This window comes from Octopus bimaculoides, chromosome 2 (genome assembly GCF_001194135.2).
Source record: "Octopus bimaculoides isolate UCB-OBI-ISO-001 chromosome 2, ASM119413v2, whole genome shotgun sequence".
Lineage (NCBI taxonomy): Eukaryota > Metazoa > Mollusca > Cephalopoda > Octopoda > Octopodidae > Octopus > Octopus bimaculoides.
The window spans coordinates 17,148,599-17,166,709 of NC_068982.1; the positions used below are offsets into that span (position 1 = coordinate 17,148,599).

Genomic DNA, 18,111 nt, shown 5'->3' on the forward strand with positions numbered 1-18,111 from the left:
TATATATATATATATATATATATTCAAATTATGTAATAGAAGCAGTTGAACAATATAAACCATTAATGTCACATAATTAACGTAAAGGTGTTGTTCGACCCTTTAGCATTCAGATTATTCTAATGTAATGTTTGTTTATTCACATTGTTTTGAAGTAATCATACACTATCCTGTAGCTTCAAGATTTCGATGATGATTTGATTCTATATTCTTAGAATAACAATGTAGGATAGGAGTGAGAGGCCAGATCTGGTCAGTTTGAACACAAAACGGTTAAAATATTTGGGCTGGCGATGACTGGTTTAAATGTTAAAGGGCTAAAAGTCAGGAATAAATGAGAATCCAAAGGAGCAATGTCTAGTGAACATGAATTTCGTTTAATAAAAAAACAGAAGTAAACCTACTCATGCAAATTATATATCATACACATTGAAAATATCCCAATTTTCACCTCTGAAAATTAATTATAAACGTGTTATCAGCAATACCAAGTATTTACTTCACTTTTAGGATTAACTCAGACAGCTATGTGACACTGCTGAAAACTGTGGTCATATCCTGGCTAAAGGGTCATAAGAAGGGGTGCTGAAAAGTTCCTAGCTTTGGGTAAAAGAAAATATAGGAGGATCAGTTAATTATAATTTTATTCAACACATTCCCCTTCTCAGATTCACACACTTATTGCAGCGGTCCTTCAGTTTTTCTAAACCCTGTAAAAGATTTCGGAAGGTTGGGCCTCACCAACCAGGCCTTTCACAATGCTCTTAAAGCCAGAAACTTTCAGCACCCCCTCCTATATATGGCAGCAGTATTTGGCACCTTGACATGCTTCCAGAAAGAGTCAGAAGTGGTTTTTCTCAACTAATATTTAATCTTTATACAACAAGTTACCCTATCTTGATTCAATGTTTTGAATATTTTCCCAGGGATTAATTTCTACCTATAAAACATCATATAGAAAAACCTAATAGGAATAATGACAAAGGAAATAAACCATTTTGTTATAGGTTTTGTTTTAGTGAATAACTTACTTTAAGTATTTTGTAACTTTGGGATAAAACTGCTCTTTTATCAGGAGACAAATTAATGACACAGTTTGATCTGAAACAAAAATATGAAATAATTATAAAATAGAAAATTGGAGAAGAATGACAAAACTAGAAATGGAAAGCAAAATGAATACTATTATAGAAATTGTCAATAATTCATTCTGTACATAAGGACATAGAATGTCAAAATCAGTATCTGTCATTGTTGTCATCATCACCATCAGTTTTCTGAGTTGGCATGAGTGGGACCTATGTTGGTGCCACATAATAAAACACCTGTGCCAGCACCACATAAAAGGCGCCCAGTACACTCTGTAAAATAGTTGGCATTAAGAAGTGCATTCAGTTGTAGAAACCATGCCAAAACAAACAACTGGGGCCTGATGCAGCCCTCTGGCTTGCCAGCTCCTGTTAAATCATCCAACCCTGCCAACATGTGTTGGATGATGAGTAATAGCTTTGGGAAATGCCTGAACATCAGAAATGTTATTCCTTCAAGCAATGAGAGCCAAAAGTGAAAATAGTAAATCGGTGACTGTAAGGAGTCGAGGAAGCTGATGCTCCAGGATACAACCCTTTAATGGAAACTCTCTCAGATTTGCTAATACCATTGTTTGCCAATGCAAACTGTCACCGTTTACCCCAGACTCCAACCATGAAAAGTCAAGTAATTATTGTTTTATGATGTAGGATAAACATTATTATCATCATAGTTTAATGTCTGCCTTCCATGCTAGCATGAGTGGGACGGTTTCACAAGAGCAGGCCAGGCAGAAGCCTGCACCAGACTTCTGTCACTGTTTTGGCAGGATCTTAATAGCTGGATGCCCTTCCAAACACCACCCACTCAGTAGAGTGGACTTAGTGCTTTTTATGTGGTATGAGCACAGGTGAGGTCAGTTTTGGCAAAGTTTTTACAGCTGGATGCCCTTCCAAACCACTTTATAGTGTGGACTGGGTGCTTTTAAGTGGCACCTGCACTGACAGGGTTACCAAGTACTTGCAGGACAAAAAAAAAACTTTCAAGTGGGGATGGAGCATTGGAGGAGGTGATCCTGTGTCAGATGATGAAGTCCTTATACACACTACATATGTAATTCTTTTATTATTTGGCTGCTTTCAGTGATTTGACTAAGATCAAGCTGGAGCACTACTTTATAGTGTATAAACAATTACATCTATAGATGCAAGCATGGTGGTGTGATTAAAAAGCTTGCTTCCTAACCAAGTGGTTTCAAGTTCAATTCCAAAATGCAGCACCTTGGGCAAGTGTCTTCTACTATGGTCCTGGATCGACCAATGCCTTATAACTGTATTTGGTAGACAGAAACTGTGTTGAAGCCCATCTTATATGTGCACGCGCGCATGCGTGTACCCTTGTCTCAACATCATATGACAAGTGTAAATAAGAATCAACAGCATGCAAGAAATGTTGTTTGTTTTCTGTCTTCCATGCCAGGCCGTGGAGGCGAAATGACCCAGTGGTTAGGGCAGCGGACTCGCAGTCATAGGATCGTGGTTTTGATTCCCAGACCAGGCGTTGTGAGTGTTTATTGAGCAAAAACACCTAAAGCTCTATGAGGCTCCAGCAGGGGATGGTGGTGAATCCTGCTGTACTCTTCTACCACAACTTTCTCTCACTCTTTCTTCCTGTTTCTGTTGTACCTGTATTTCAAAGGGTCAGCCTTGTCACACTGTCATGCTGAATATCCCCGAGAACTATGTTAAGGGCACACGTGTCTGTGGAGTGCTCAGCCACTTGCACATTAATTTCACGAGCAGGCTGTTCTGTTGATCGGATCAACTGGAACCCTCGACGTCGTAAGCGACGGAGTGCCAACAACATACCAGGAGTCCTGGTAAGTGTTGGCAACAGGCAACACAAAGAGCGTCAGGCTGAAGAAAATCTCTTTCAACAAATTCCATATAACTCATGCAAGCATGGAATATGTGATTAACCCTTTGGTATTCAGATTATTCCGGCACTGAAATTGGAATGAATGACAAAGTAACAAAGTTAACATTTTATGATAAACTGAAATACTTACATAATTATATCGAAAGAGTTTTCTTCCAATCCTGCCTCTGTAAGGCGTTCAATGTAGCCTTTCACAAATTTGACATTGGGATTCTTGTAGTCATACAGTTTGGTATGATAGTCTATGTATTGATTAGCAACATCTAGCTGGAATAATGACAAATATATGTAAGTTTATCTTAATGAGATAACTGCATTTTCTTAAATTGGTTTCAATCATTTCTGTGGCACTACCTACATGGGTGTTGTTAATCATAGGAATTACAGTTCTATTTCAGTCTGGTACATATTTACCAATCTACATTGCAGGTGAACAGAGAGAGATACAGCATAAACAAACATGCATATATATATGTATATGCATTTTCATCATAGTCATTTAACGTCCATTTTCCATGCTGGCATGGGTTAGGTGCATGTGTAGTAAGAAGTTTGCCTCCCAACCACATGGTTCCGGATTGTTCCACAGCATGGCACCTTAGGAAAGTGTCTTCTACTATAGCTTCGGGTTAACCAAAGCCATGTGAGTGGATTTAGTAGATAGAAACTGAGAGAATTTTTACCTCTTTTTATGGAGACAAAAGGATTAGGGTTAGGGTGGCTTGACAGCTAAATGAAACATATACACATGCATACATATATATATATACATACGTACTGCCTGACTGGCCTTCATGCAGGTGACACGTAAAAGCACCCACTACACTCTCGGAGTGGTTGGCGTTAGGAAGGGCATCCAGCTGTAGAAACTCTGCCAAATCAGATTGGAGGCTGGTGTTGCTATCCGGTTTTACCAGTCCTCAGTCAAATAGTCCAACCCATGCTAGCATGGAAAGCAGACGTTAAACGATGATGATGATGATGATATATACGATGGGCTTCTTTCAGTTTCCGTCTACCAAATCCACTCACAAGGCTTTTGTCGGCCCGAGGCTATAGTAGAAGACACTTGCCAAAGGTGCCAAGCAGTGGGACTGAACCCGAAACCATGTGGTTGGTAAGCAAGCTACTTACTACACAGCCACTCCTACGCCTATAGCTACTTTATTTCATAAATATTTGCCATAAAGGCATTACTAAGAGGGGACGAACAAAGACAGACAAACAAAAGGGGTGAAGTAGCTGTATCGATTAAATATTTACAATTTTAAATATACAATAATAATTTGATTATATTTACACCTATAGCTACTTACCACACAGCCACTCCTAGGCCTATATATATCTTTTCTTGATAGGCCTTTCTATATATTTTGTATTGTATTTATAATAAAATGAATATATACAAATTACAAAAATATTTTTAAAAAATATACAGTACAGTGCTGTTTCTACTTCGTGGATTTTCACCTATTGCAAGGGATTTTGGAATGTAACACCCGTGATAGTTGAGGGATTACTGTACTAGGAATGATTCATACAACTAAAAATTCTTCAAGGTGGTGCCCCAGTATGGCCACAATGTAATGACTGTAACGGGTAAAAGATAAAGACTAAATAACAGGGGAATAATAAGGCTTCACCCTTTACATATATTTTAATGATATAATTTCGTAAGTAGTATCTCTTGAGAAGGTAATGAATGAAATTAAATAATTAATTACTTCAGTACTTTAATCAGCATGCTTAGCGTTTAATCTTATACAATCATGTTGGAGAGCAAGCTTCTTAACCACATGAATAAAGTCAATTTATCCATGTGTGTGGGTGTATAAAGTTAATAGGTGCAAAAAATTTGAACCAAATTAGAATATCCTTCTTGGTTGGAAAAAGAAAACCAAAAGAAAACCATAATAATTATAAACCCTAAGACGCAAGGGGAGATTTAAAATTAATTTTTCTAAGTCGAATTTAGTTTGCAAACAAGGGACACTATGGGCGTTTCGATCTATTGGTCCTCATCAGTGTAGTCTAACCAACTTGTATTTCACTTCATAAGAGTTTCGAATACAGAAAAAGAGTTACGAACAGCATCGAGCAATATTATATTTTGCAAAATTAAAAATACAAGAAAATGAACTAAGGGAAATAACTCCCATGACCCGGTTGAGTTATTTTCTGTGGCTCATTTTATCATCATAATCGTTTAACGTCTACTTTTCCACGCTTGCCTAGATCAGACGGAATTTTGTTGAGGCAGATTTTCTACGGTCAGATTCCCTTCCAGTCGCCAACCCTCATCTGTTTCTAGGAAAGGTAATATTTCCCTGTGGTCAGATGTGTTTTAGAAGACTAGAAACACGACGGTAATGCTTGTTTGCAACCATCACGTAATTCCAAAACAAGGGTGTATACACACACACGACGAACTTATTACACTTTACATGTAACAAATACACTCGCAAGACTTTGGTCGGCCCAAGGCTACAGTATAACGCACTTATCTAAGGTGCCACACAGCGTGGCTCTGAACCCGAGACCGCATGGTTGGAAAGCAACTGTACCTGTACATCTGAATATGTACACAAACATCTACATCTCAAATGTCAATAAACCCCGCCTCGTTTTTATCTATTCGTATATATACATACACACATACTCGTGTGTGTGTGTGTGTGTGTGTGTGTGTGTGTGTGTGTGTGTGTGTGTGTGTGTGTGTGTGTGTGTGTATGTTATTTTGTTTAAGGGAGTTCCAACACTGTCTGTTTTTTATGTTTTATTTATATTCCTGCAGAACCAATGTGGGGTATAGAATATGGAATATATAATATAATATACAATATATAATATAAAATAAAATAAAATAAAAATGGATGGCACCATGAAAGAAAGTATTGAATGTAGATGAAATATTGAGTGTTCAATATAAAGGATCAAATATATAAATATATAAAGGCGACTCGAGTTTCAGGGCTATTTCCCTTCGTCATGGCCGAAAAAAAACAAAAAAAAACACCTTTTTTGTATTTATTTTTACTCGCATATATATATATATATATATATATATATATACACACACACACACATATATATATATATGCTTTTTATCACGTCCGTGTTTATACAGCTGGTGAAAGGCATTATCTCCCTTATCACACAAGTGGCCTGACAGCTGAATGAAACTGTATAAACTGTCAGATAAGAAGTGCTTTATCAACCTTTGGATATTTAATGGGTGATAAAAATTTATTGTAGACACAACGTCACACGTTATTTGAGCAGCAACAGTGTTATGGTACAAATCAATTATTCAATATTATCATCTTAGGGATATTTATTTCATCAGCAAAACTTGAATGCAAAATTTAAACAGATTGGAATGCAAAACAGTCGACAGTCTCATCGCTCGGTGTTGAGATTAATAATGATTTCTGACTTCACATAGCTAGAAATTTCGTAAAAAGGGCTTAGTAGATTTATGCCACATAAAAAGCAACCATACCAGTACCACATGAAAGCACTTGTGCCAAAAGCATGTAAAAAGCACCTGGTACATTGTAAAGTGGTTGGTGTTAGGAAGGGTATCTAGCAGTAGAAACTATGCCAAAACAGATAACTGGAGCCTGGTGCAGCCCTCCAGCTCCTGTCAAACCATCCAACCCATGCCAGCATGGAAAACGAACATTAAATGATGATGATGAGTATATGTCTGATATTTATTTTACTAACTTGGAAAGATAAATAGCGTAACTGACTCCAGCTTGATTACAAATCAGAATGTAAAGGAATGCAGTCAAAACACAAGAAAATACAAATTGGAAAACCTATATATAAACATGTTACCTGTTCAAAAATGCTTGAGGCACATTTGAATTCATAAGGAAGTCGTTTACTGTATTTTTGTCATTGAGAAAATTTCTCACTATAGATAAACAAGTGTAAACACACCAAGTCAGTTTGAAGTGTTCCCTATCCAGACTGATGGATGCATACATTTTGGAGTAGTTATCTCCTCTACAGCATCAAATATTGTAAAAGGATGGTGCTGCAAATTAACAGAGGGACAAGTTTTTCTTATATTCCAGCCAGCGTACTATGACCAGTTGTGCTAATCAGTGGTTTGACTATAATAAAATACAGATACGGAAGATATTTTGCTGTAATCAGAGATTAATATTAAAATAAATAAGTTTTGCATGAATGTCATATATGCGAAAAAAAAAATTACTTTGAATACGAGTGGAAACCAATGAAGATGTCTTTACATGGATGCTGGATGTTCTTGAAATAACAGTTAAATCTCCCTAGCTTAACAAAACGAATGGAAGGACATTTAGCGTAATATAGTCCTGGATACGGTATGCAGTAAAGAAAAGATACTCATGTTTACAATGACTATGATTACAGGCATATTTCATAAAAACTAACCTTAGGAGCCAAACAAGAACCTAGTCATGAACCTTACTGCAGGACTAACCATAATATGTAAAATCAACATCATTGTCATCATTGTTTTAATGGCCACTTTTCCCAGCTCACCGAGGCAGATTTTCTACAGCCAGATGCCCTTCCTGTAGCCAACGTTCACCAGTTTCCAAGTAAGGCAATGTTTTCCCATCATCAAACATTTAGAAATAAAGGATACTGCTTGCATAATGATAACACTCATTTACAATTATCTTGTGATGCCAAGAGAAGTGGAGACAGTCACACATACATTTATATACATGTGTATATACAAAGGACTTCCTTCAGTTTCCATCTACCAAGTCTACTTACAAGGCTTCAGTCAATGACAGGGCTATAATAGAAGACACTAAGTGCTATGCAGTGGGACTGAACCCAGAGCCATGTGGTTGAAAGGAACCTGCTTACCACACAGCCATGCCTGCACCTATATATATGAGTATATAAAAGGCAGTGAGCTAGCAGAAATGTTAGCATGCCAGGCGAAATGCTTAGTGGTATTTCATCTGTCTTTATGTTCTGTGTTCAAATTCTGCTGAAGTCGACTTTGCCGTTCATGCTTTTGGGGTCAATAAATTAAGTACCAGTTGCATACTGAGCTCGATCTAATTGACTGGCCCCTCCCCATAAATTTTGGGCCTTATGCCTAGAGTAGAAAAGTATATATATGAATAAATAAATTATAGTAACTAATGCTAGATCATCAATTCATAAGTCAGCGGCACATGACTACAAATTTGATTGGAAAGAACAGTCTATTCTTACATCAGCTGTAATACTTCACTGGTACTTATTTTCATTTCAACCACAGAAGGATAAAAGCTAAAGTTGACCTTGCTGAGATTTGAATTCAAAATAGATAAGTATTTTGGGGCTAAGCAAAGCAAGAGGAGGCATGTGGGATAAAGAGTTACTGAAGAGGTCACAGGGCGTGTAACAAAAGAGTTTTGACAAAGAAACAAAAATATTGAAAACAAGAGCACTCAGAGAGTGCAAACCTCTGCCAAGGCAACACCAACGTCCTCTCAACGATTAGCCAGAGATGATTTTTAAAATGAGAATATCTGAAATAAACTCGATTGCTCTCAGAAACGAGAATACTAAAAATGAACCTGATCGCTCTCAAAAATTAAGTAAAAAAAAACAGAAAAATAATCCAGAATCCTTGTGTGGTACCAGATCAATACCAAAATCAAATCAGTTCATGCCAGTCATGAGGCCAAACATCCCTGAAAGTTTCATCCGAATCTATCCAGCGGTTCTTGAGATATCTGGTCGACGGACAAACAAACAAACAAACGCAACTGAAAACAATACCTCAGCCTTCGCTAAGGCAGAGGTAATAATAATAATGAAGGGTAGGTTGGCGTTAGGAAGGGCATCCAACTGTAGAAATTCTGCCAGATCAGATTGAAGCCTGGTGCAGCCTTCTGGCTTGCCAGTCCTCAGTCAAATCGTCCAACCTATGCTAGCATGAAAAGCGGACGTTAAACGATGATGATGATGAAGCTGAAGTAAAGACCAAGCAAGTAGTGCGCGTGTTTAATATTTTTTTCCTACTCTCTAACTAGTCTGCCAATACATCACCTTCTTGACATAACATTATTTTATCCAATCATTGTGAAAGAATGTTTTTAGACCAAAACTTTTGTCAGTTAATAACTCTGAAATGAAAAGAAAAGTAAAGGAAACATTTAGAGTCGTGTTACCTGTTCTTGTGTCATATCAATACCAACTACATAACCTTCGGGTCCAACCAGTTTTGATAAAACAAAACAATCTTGTCCACTTCCACTTCCCAAATCAAGCATCTTCATGCCTTCCAGGCCCTCAGGAATCACAAGTCCACATCCATAATATCTGAATGTATAATAGTTAAAATAATAATAGACAATATGCTGAGATATACACACACACACACGAATACACAGAGAGGAAGAGAAACATATGAAGTGAAATGAATAGTGGCTGTGTGGTAAGTATCTTGCTTATGAACCACGTGGTTCCGGGTTCAGTCCCACTGTGTGGCACCTTGGGCAAGTATCTTCTACTATAACCACGGGCCAACCAAAGCCTTGTGAGTGGATTTGGTAGACGGAAACTGAAAGAAGCCCGTCGTATATATATGTATATATATATATATGTATGTGTGTATATATGTTTGTGTGTCTGTGTTTGCCCCCCCAACATCGCTTGACAACCGACGCTGGTGTGTTTACGTCCCCATAACTTAGCGGTTCGGCAAAAAGAGATCGATAGAATAAGTACTAGGCTTACAAAGAATAAGTCCTGGGGTCGATTTTCTTGACTAAAGGCGGTGCTCCAGTATGGCCCCAGTCAAATGACAGAAACAAGTAAAAGAGTAAAAGAGTATGAGATAGTAAGTAAATTCCAGTGACATTTTGTTTATATATATATATTAATGATATTATCACCATCATTTAATGTCCACTTTCTATGTTGGCATGGGCAGGACAATTTGAGAGGGGACCAGTGAGCGGCAGGGCTGCATCAAGCTCCTGTATCATCTTTGGCATGGTTTCAATGGCTGGATGCCTTTCCTAATCCCAGACATTTTACAGAGTGCACTGTACACTTTTACAGAGTTGGCTCTCTCTGAAAATTCATCCATCCGATGCAAGCAACGAAAGTTTATGTAAAATAATTTTGATGATGATGAAGTTCAGAGGACTTCTTATGCATGCGTAATGTTTGTTGGCACTCCATCGCTTACGAAGTCGAGGGTTCCAGTCGATCCGATCAACGGAACAGCCTGCTCGTTAAATTAACGTGCAAGTGGCTGAGCACTCCACAGACACGTGTACCCGTAACGTAGTTCTCGGGGATATTCAGCGTGACACAGTGTGACAAGGCTGACCTTTTGAATTACAGGCACAACAGAAACAGGAAGTAAGAGTAAGAGAAAATTTTGGTGAAAGAGTACAGCAGGGTTCACCACCATCCCCTGCCGGAGCCTCGTGGAGCTTTAGGTGTTTTCGCTCAATAAACACTCACAACGCCCGGTCTGAGAATCGAAACCGCGATCCTATGACCGCGAGTCCGCTGCCCTAACCACTGGGCAATTGCGCCTCCACACATGCGTAATACACAAACAATAGCTAGCACGAACAAACAAGGAGTCATAACCTACCATTTTAAAAAAGGAAGAATATTATAGACATGGATATGCTATATCTAAAAATAAGATGAGATGGTCACAGCTGGAAAGCCTCTGACTATAGATTTGCTCAAACTGGAGCTAAGCAGCAACAATAATAAAACAGGAGAGCCATTATGTGGTTGATTAACCTGGTAGAAATAGAAGTCAAATCTTACTTCAAATCACAAGCTACCGTCTTAAAAACAAGTTACATTGGATAATGTAATCTTAAATATCATGGCACTTTGTTGTTTACAACGACGGGGGTTCCAGATGTTCCAGTCAACGGAACAGCCTGCTCATGAAATTAACGTGCAAGTGGCTGAGCACTCCACAGACACATGCACCCTTAACGTAGTTCTCGGGGATATTCAGCGTGACACAGTGTGACAAGGCTGGCCCTTTGAAATACAGGTGCAACAGAAACAGGAAGTAAGAGTGAGAGAAAGTTATGGTGAAAAAGTACAGCAGGGTTCGCCACCAACCCCTACCAGAGCCTTGTGGGGCTTGAGGCGTTTCCACTCAATAAACATTCACAATGCCATCTGGGAATCGAAACTGCAATTTAAAGACCATGAGTCCGCTACCCTAACTACTGGGCCACTGTACCTCCACAATCTTAAATATACTGTCTGGAAAAAAGACAAGACAGTCATATCTGGAATGCTTTTGATCAAAGTTATCTATGGTTAGATAACAATGTCAACTGGAATAGTGTTAGAAGTTACTATTTCAGACATACATAGTACCACTGTTATAAGAAATCAATAAAACCTATACAGAGCACTAACTGTACATACATACTATTGCACTACTCTCTACGGTGATTCTAATATAAAACACGAGAAAGGCAGCAAACTGGCTGAATCATCAGCAGGTCAGGCAAAATGCTTAGCAGCATCTCGTCCGTTTTTAGGTTCTGACTCAAATTTGACCGAAGTCGACTTTGCTTTTCATGCTTTCAAAGTCAATAAAATAAATACCAGTTGAACACTGAGGTCAATGCAATTGACTTAACCCCCTCCCCCAAATTTGCTGGCCTTATAGCAAAATTTGAAACCAATATAAAATGCTAGGGATCTTTACTAAATTCTAGTAAACAAAGCATTAAACTTTTTGTAACCATATTTCCATTGAAATATATTGTTTTTTAGAAATGATACATTTCTAAATCTCTCAGAGAGACTTAAGCAGTAGTGATACGATAAAGTAGTTGTATGTGCTGTCAACTCAACGTAACAGTCCCATGACGGGAATCATACTACTGCTATTTAGCCCTAGGAAGCTGCACCACTTCCTGTCAGCCTTGACACACTTCCTGTGTCCTTATGTTTACGAGGGGGAGACAAGCACCTCCACCCAGAGACATGTTTCTGAGTCTTTTCTCGTCATCAGTCTGGAGTAGCATTACTGGCTAGTCGAAGATGCCTGTCAAGCTCTTGTAAACATATAATAATTCTAGTGAAATACATTCACTGATTTCAAAAATTAGAAATGATATATTTCTAAATCTCTCAGAGAGACTTAAGCAGCAGTGTTACGATAAAGTAGTTGTATGCTGTCAACGCAGGCTTGGCTGGGTGGAGGTGCTTGTCTCCCCCTCGTAAACATAAGGACACAGGAAATGTGTCAAAGCCAACAGGAAGCAGTGCAGCTTCCTAGGGCTAAACAGCAGTAGTATGATTCCCGTCATGGGACTATCACGTTAAGTTGACAGCATACAACTACTTTATATTGTTTTTATTTAAAAAAAATTAATTTTGAAAAAATTTATTTTGAAAAATTAATTTTGAAAAAAAAAGTTAAGAATTTTTTAAATGATTTTGTTATTATTAAGCTTTGATTTGCAACAGAAATTAACATGAAATTCTGATTGAAAGTTAATTTTGATCACTTTAAAACAGGCAGTTTGTATCACAAAAACCAAGAGTAGTCTCAGATGGTATCAAAAGGATTTAACAGGAGATTCCATTATAATTTATTGTACTTACTTTTTGCAGACTTCTTCGTGTACTGATGCTAGAGCCTCTTTGGCATGTTTACTCATTCCAGTGCCAGCAGAAACTGTGCAAGCACTCAGCTTAAGATCTGTAGTCTTTTTGACCTTCTTGCCATAATAATCTTTGACTTGGTCATAAACAGCTTTGTCACACATTGTACTTTGGTAACAATACATGCAAAGAGAGAAAGAAATAGAGAAATATTTTGAGCTTGATATGTCAGAAAATTTTATGAATAAATTACTATCTCTTACAAACTGAAATTAAATAATAACGATTTCCTTTGACAAAACCAGTACTTCCCAGCCTGGAGTGTACAAACTCCTGAAATTCCACAAAGTTAGTACTGGGGGATCCATGAGCTCTATTCAAAATTTTAAAAGGATGCAGTATTTCTTTTATTCTTTTACTTCTTTCAGTAATTTGACTGCAGCCATGCTGGAGCACCACCTTTAGCAGAAGTGTTAAGACCAATCCTGCTGGTGGTGTAAAGCACCTGTGCGGTGGCACATAATAGAGCCCGTGTGACAGCACATGAAAGCACTGTGTGGCAACACATAAAAGTGCTTGTGCAGTGCTACATACAAGCATCTGTGTAGTGCTACGTAAAAGCACCCAGCACACACTGTAAAGTGGTTGGTGATAGGAAGGGCATCCAGCTGTAGAAACCATGCCAAATCAGATAGGAGTCTGGTGCAACTCCTCAGCTTGCAAGCTTTTGTCATACCATCCAACCCATGCTAGCATGGACAACAGATGTTAAATGATGATAATATACATATAGACAGAGAGAGGTACAGGAGTGGCTGTGTGGTAAGAAGTTTGCTTCTCAACCACATGGTTCCAGGTTCAATCCCACCGTGTGGCACCATAGGTAAGTATCTTCTACTATAGCCACAGGCCTACCAAAGCCTTGTGAGTGGATTTCGTAGACGTAAACTGAAAGAAGCCAGTCATATATATGTATATATATATGTATGTATGTGTTTGTCCCCCACACCATCACTTGACAACTGATAGTGTGTTTACATCACTGTCGCTTAGCAGTTTGACAAAGAGAGACCGATAGAATAAGTACTAGGCTTACAAAGAAGAAGTCCTGGGATCGATTAATCCGCCTATGGGTGGTGCTCCAGCATGGCCGCAGTGAAATGACTGAAACAAGTAAAAGAATATGTGTGTGTGTGTGTGTGTCTCTCTCTCTTTCTCAGTAGAGAGATGAAACTGACATAAATTTGTTGTTAGTCAATTCAGATAATAGAAAAACTTCAAAAGTCTGGTGTCAAAGAGAAAATTCATTTAAACAAAAGGGTCCCTGACAGTGAAAAGTTTATGTGCCACTCGACTGAACCAAAAAAGCAAACCAAACTTTTGTAGAAGGGTAAAGATATTGAAATAACATTAGTTATTTACAGTATTTATTGCATTGATATTGCTCATGCCTCTTCTATGAAGAATAGAAACTGAATACAAAAAAAAAAAAATTATTACATTTCAATAACTGGGAGATTGCATGCATAATGGATAAGGGGGCAGCTTACTACTTCCTGTGTTGATAATATACCTTTATTACTTAATCTCCTTATTACTGTTAAAATATTTCAGTAATGTCCAATACAATTTCTATGTTTAAAATTAACATAGGCGTAGGAGTGGCTGTATGGTAAGTAGCTTGCTTACCAACCACATGGTTCCGGGTTCAGTCCCACTGCGTGGTACCTTGAACAAGTGTCTTCTACTATAGCCTCGGGCTGACCAAAGCCTTGTGAGTGGATTTGGTAGACGGAAACTGAAAGAAGCCTGTCGTATATATGTATATATATATGTATGTGTGTCTGTGTTTGTCCCCCAAGCATCATTTGACAACTGATGGTGGTGTGTTTACGTCCCCGTAACTTAGTGGTTCGGCAAAAGTGACCGATAGAATAAGTACTAGGCTTCCAAAGAATAAGTCCTGGGGTCAATTTGCTTGACTAAAAGGCGGTGCTCCAGCATGGCCGCAGTCAAATGACTGAAACAAGTAAAGGAGTAAAGAGTATGGCTGTAGCAGCCAACAGTGATCTTCAAATATACAATAATAAACTAAACAATAAACAACATACCTACTTTGTGCCCCATGCAATAAACCACTGCTTAACTCCAGAAAAAAAATTGCCAAAATAAATATTCTAAGTAGATTCTTTCATCAAAGAATGAAAATATTAGATATAGTCTCTCTTCAAAGCAATGAAACACACTTCAGTTTCTGATTTTATTATATTTGAACACCTTTTTGAGTTCCATGTGTCTAATACACGTGGGCATGCCCACAAAGTCAGAAAAAAGCACAGCTCCTATGACTTTTGGAAACATTTTTCACACTTAGAATTGCTAAAGCATGGAAAAACTATCTGCATCACTTGTTGGTTGCCGAGACATTGCATCCTTTAAAACCTCCATGCTTCCTGAAATTTGCCAACACTACATCTGATATCCCCACCTCCATACACATGCACACATGTATATCATGACTCATATACTGTTCACTTTCCTGACTTTTGTACATAATTCCATATACTATACATGCACCTTTGATGAGTTGTAGTGCACCTGAGCACTATACACAATAATTTCATTATTATTCTTATTATATTTGATTATTTAATCTAGTGGTTTCCAACCGGAGTCCATACAAGATCTTGTTAAACTATATCCGCAATAAATTGGCTATACTTCTACAATGCACAAAATATTTTCATTCTTTTAATACAATTCCTAATAGTATCCAAATCATATAAAAATATAGTGAGAATTTACAAAAAAAAAACCAAAAGACGAAGACGGGTGTGTAAACAACAAACAGATGTATTAGTTTAACGCTCCGGAAGTGAGAAAGTCTTTTACGTTTCGAGCCTATGCTCTTTGACAGAAAGGAACACAGAAATAAATAGGAAAAATAGGATGTTTTTAAACATTAAATGGCTATGAGGAGCCATCTGAGTAAAATAGGAATCAAAAGGTTAAAAAAATAGGAGTTTAGAGGAGAACCACTGATTTAGTTCAATGTTACTAGAATTTAATGTGTTAATTTGTAATTTGCAATTCAACAGTAACTACTCAAAGCAAGTTCTGTATATTGTTTGATGAAGTATTTGGGGACAGACATTCAGCATTAAGTAGTAAGAAACAAAGTTGAGAACAGCAAGAAATTTTGGATAAAGGTAGGAATATTGAATTGGATGATGGTTTAGAAAGGCAGAATAGAAGGAAGATAGTGTCTAATAACCAAACCAATCACTTTATTGTATTTCTCCATGGTTGAAAGCTGAAAATTTATCCAGTGTCCTTATTAGTTTAAAGCACTTAAAGACGCAGTTGTTGTTTAGATCCAAGACAATCTTGAGTGAGCAGATTTATAAACAAAAGCATTCCAATCCCCAATGCAAACCTTCAGATCAACCTTTTCCTATGCAGATCTCTAATGCAACTTTAAAAAAAACACTCAATGAGTGGAAATAACCAATGAACTGATTTCTTATGGGATTTCCCAATCAAATTTCCAGCAAACCATTATCAGCCAAACCAATTTCAATGGATTTCGCTCAAATCTGATGTCCATGTTACTTATTTTGGTTTGAAATAAAGCACTTGATCACTTAATAATCCTAGCTTAATCCCAAGCAGCGCCGGGCTATACTGCTAGTAATATATATAATATATATCTTGGATGAATGATGTGACTTAAGGCTACATTATCTAATGTACCCTTTTATTTCTAAAGATGTTAAAGTGTAATTTAAGGGACATATGGATGCTCTTTATTAAGGTCAAGTGACATGTATGTCAACACAATGGTGAGATTGGTGGAATGAAGAAGAAAAGTATAGGAGGAATTGTGCATAATATGCAGACGCATTCTCCGTGGGAGGATGGCTTATAGAACCAAGTACTAAATCTTTGATAATCCAAATACACTGATTGCCTTTGGTGCCTTTAGCAGAGTATACTCCGTTGCAAGCATATGGGGGCAGGTTCCCAGTTTTGGAGACCCTGGAAAGGGTATGAACACTCCACAGTTACCTCTGACTAACTCATAAAGGAACTTAAATATTCATATGCAACTTAGAGGAACGCTAAAGCTTGTAAAAAGAGCTGTAATGCAATCTTGTAAAACTTCTGCACTTTCTCCAGGCTCAAACGCAAGCCCCTGCAGTTAAACTTACCAAAATAGCTTTCATTTACCTTGTCGCAAAATAGTGACAGCAACAGCATATCATCAGTATTTTCTGGCAATGTCAATATCATTCAATATTCCAGTAGACAATAATGATTTTGTTACTGACAGTGAACAAGATAAAACAGAAGCTTGTAGCTGTTGTTTGAGCAAAGTCATAGCATCCTGTTTTGCTCTAAGGCAGAACGTATGCAGGATTTCATTATGCAGTAAGTGCATTTCTAAACAGGGTAGTGTGATTTTATGGACATCTGACGACACAAAATACCACATAGAAGTCCACCATACTTATTGCTTTTGGAGATGATAGATAGCAAATTCATATCCAATGCAAATACTAGTACGCATACTAAAAGCTGTATCTATTATTTAAAATTTGCATACGCACTAATTATAAAATATGCAGAGTACTGTGCCCAAGTTGCGGGCAAGCAGTTGGGGCGACAAGCCCACTAATGCCACAAATGTAATTCAAGAAGTCGATTCTCTAAATTAAGCATGAAATATTCATCGTAAATTAAGTTGGTCCTAATTATATTTGATAAAGAAAAAATAATATTCTTTCTGTCATCTTTCAAGTAACTAGTTTTACCAGGTTTTCAATAGCTTTTTAACTTCTCACAATATACTATACGAACGTTTATTCTCGTCAACAGGTAGGTTCTGGTATAAAGAGAACAGGTAAAAACTAATAACAATAAATAACATGTGCTTATATGCTTCTTCGGACTAGACACACAGGTACTGAATATTTCTGAAATGTATCGGGAGTAAGAATGCAAAGTTGTGCTATGTTTTTTTTTTTTTAATATGAACATAAAAGAAACACAAGTGCAGATGGTACACTTACCACCCGTTCAAATAATACAAAAGAAGTATACAAAATGACTAAAGTGCGGGTGTCTAACCGAATAATCTCCGGTCAAAGATAATAGATTAAAAGAAAGGGCGGAGGTAAAGAATACGTACACCACCCGTTTTCGGTGTAACAACAACCTTAATATTGACCACTAAACACCGAATGTACGTATTGTTTACTTTCGTCAAAAGGAAAATAAGTGAACAACAAATGAATAACATCGACTTCTCGGAGAAAACTAGAATAGGGGTGCTTACACGTTAGAAATAGCATCTAAATTCCTTCAAATTGCATCTATCGCCTTAAAAACGAAGGAAGGCCACATTTATCAATATTGGCCGTGATAAAAAAAAAAAATTTTTAAGACTTGGCAGATCAAAACTGGAATATACAGATTAAAGACCACTTCGATCAAGCTTGACCTGGGGTTATATATATATATATA

At 37.5% G+C, this 18,111-nt stretch overlaps 1 protein-coding gene across 1 annotated transcript in view; it reads right to left on the reverse strand.

The window, feature by feature from the left end:
- LOC106879433 (arsenite methyltransferase) overlaps nucleotides 1-18,111 on the reverse strand; it is a 38,499-nt gene that overhangs the window by 19,602 nt on the left and 786 nt on the right. Inside the window, exons 2-5 of the mRNA XM_052975128.1 lie at nucleotides 12,586-12,753; nucleotides 9,144-9,294; nucleotides 3,098-3,234; nucleotides 1,011-1,101 (exon numbers count right to left, since the gene is read on the reverse strand). Coding sequence (XP_052831088.1) covers nucleotides 1,011-1,101; nucleotides 3,098-3,234; nucleotides 9,144-9,294; nucleotides 12,586-12,749 — 543 coding nt within the window. The 5' untranslated portion in view covers nucleotides 12,750-12,753. The remainder of the gene's footprint in view (nucleotides 1-1,010; nucleotides 1,102-3,097; nucleotides 3,235-9,143; nucleotides 9,295-12,585; nucleotides 12,754-18,111) is intronic.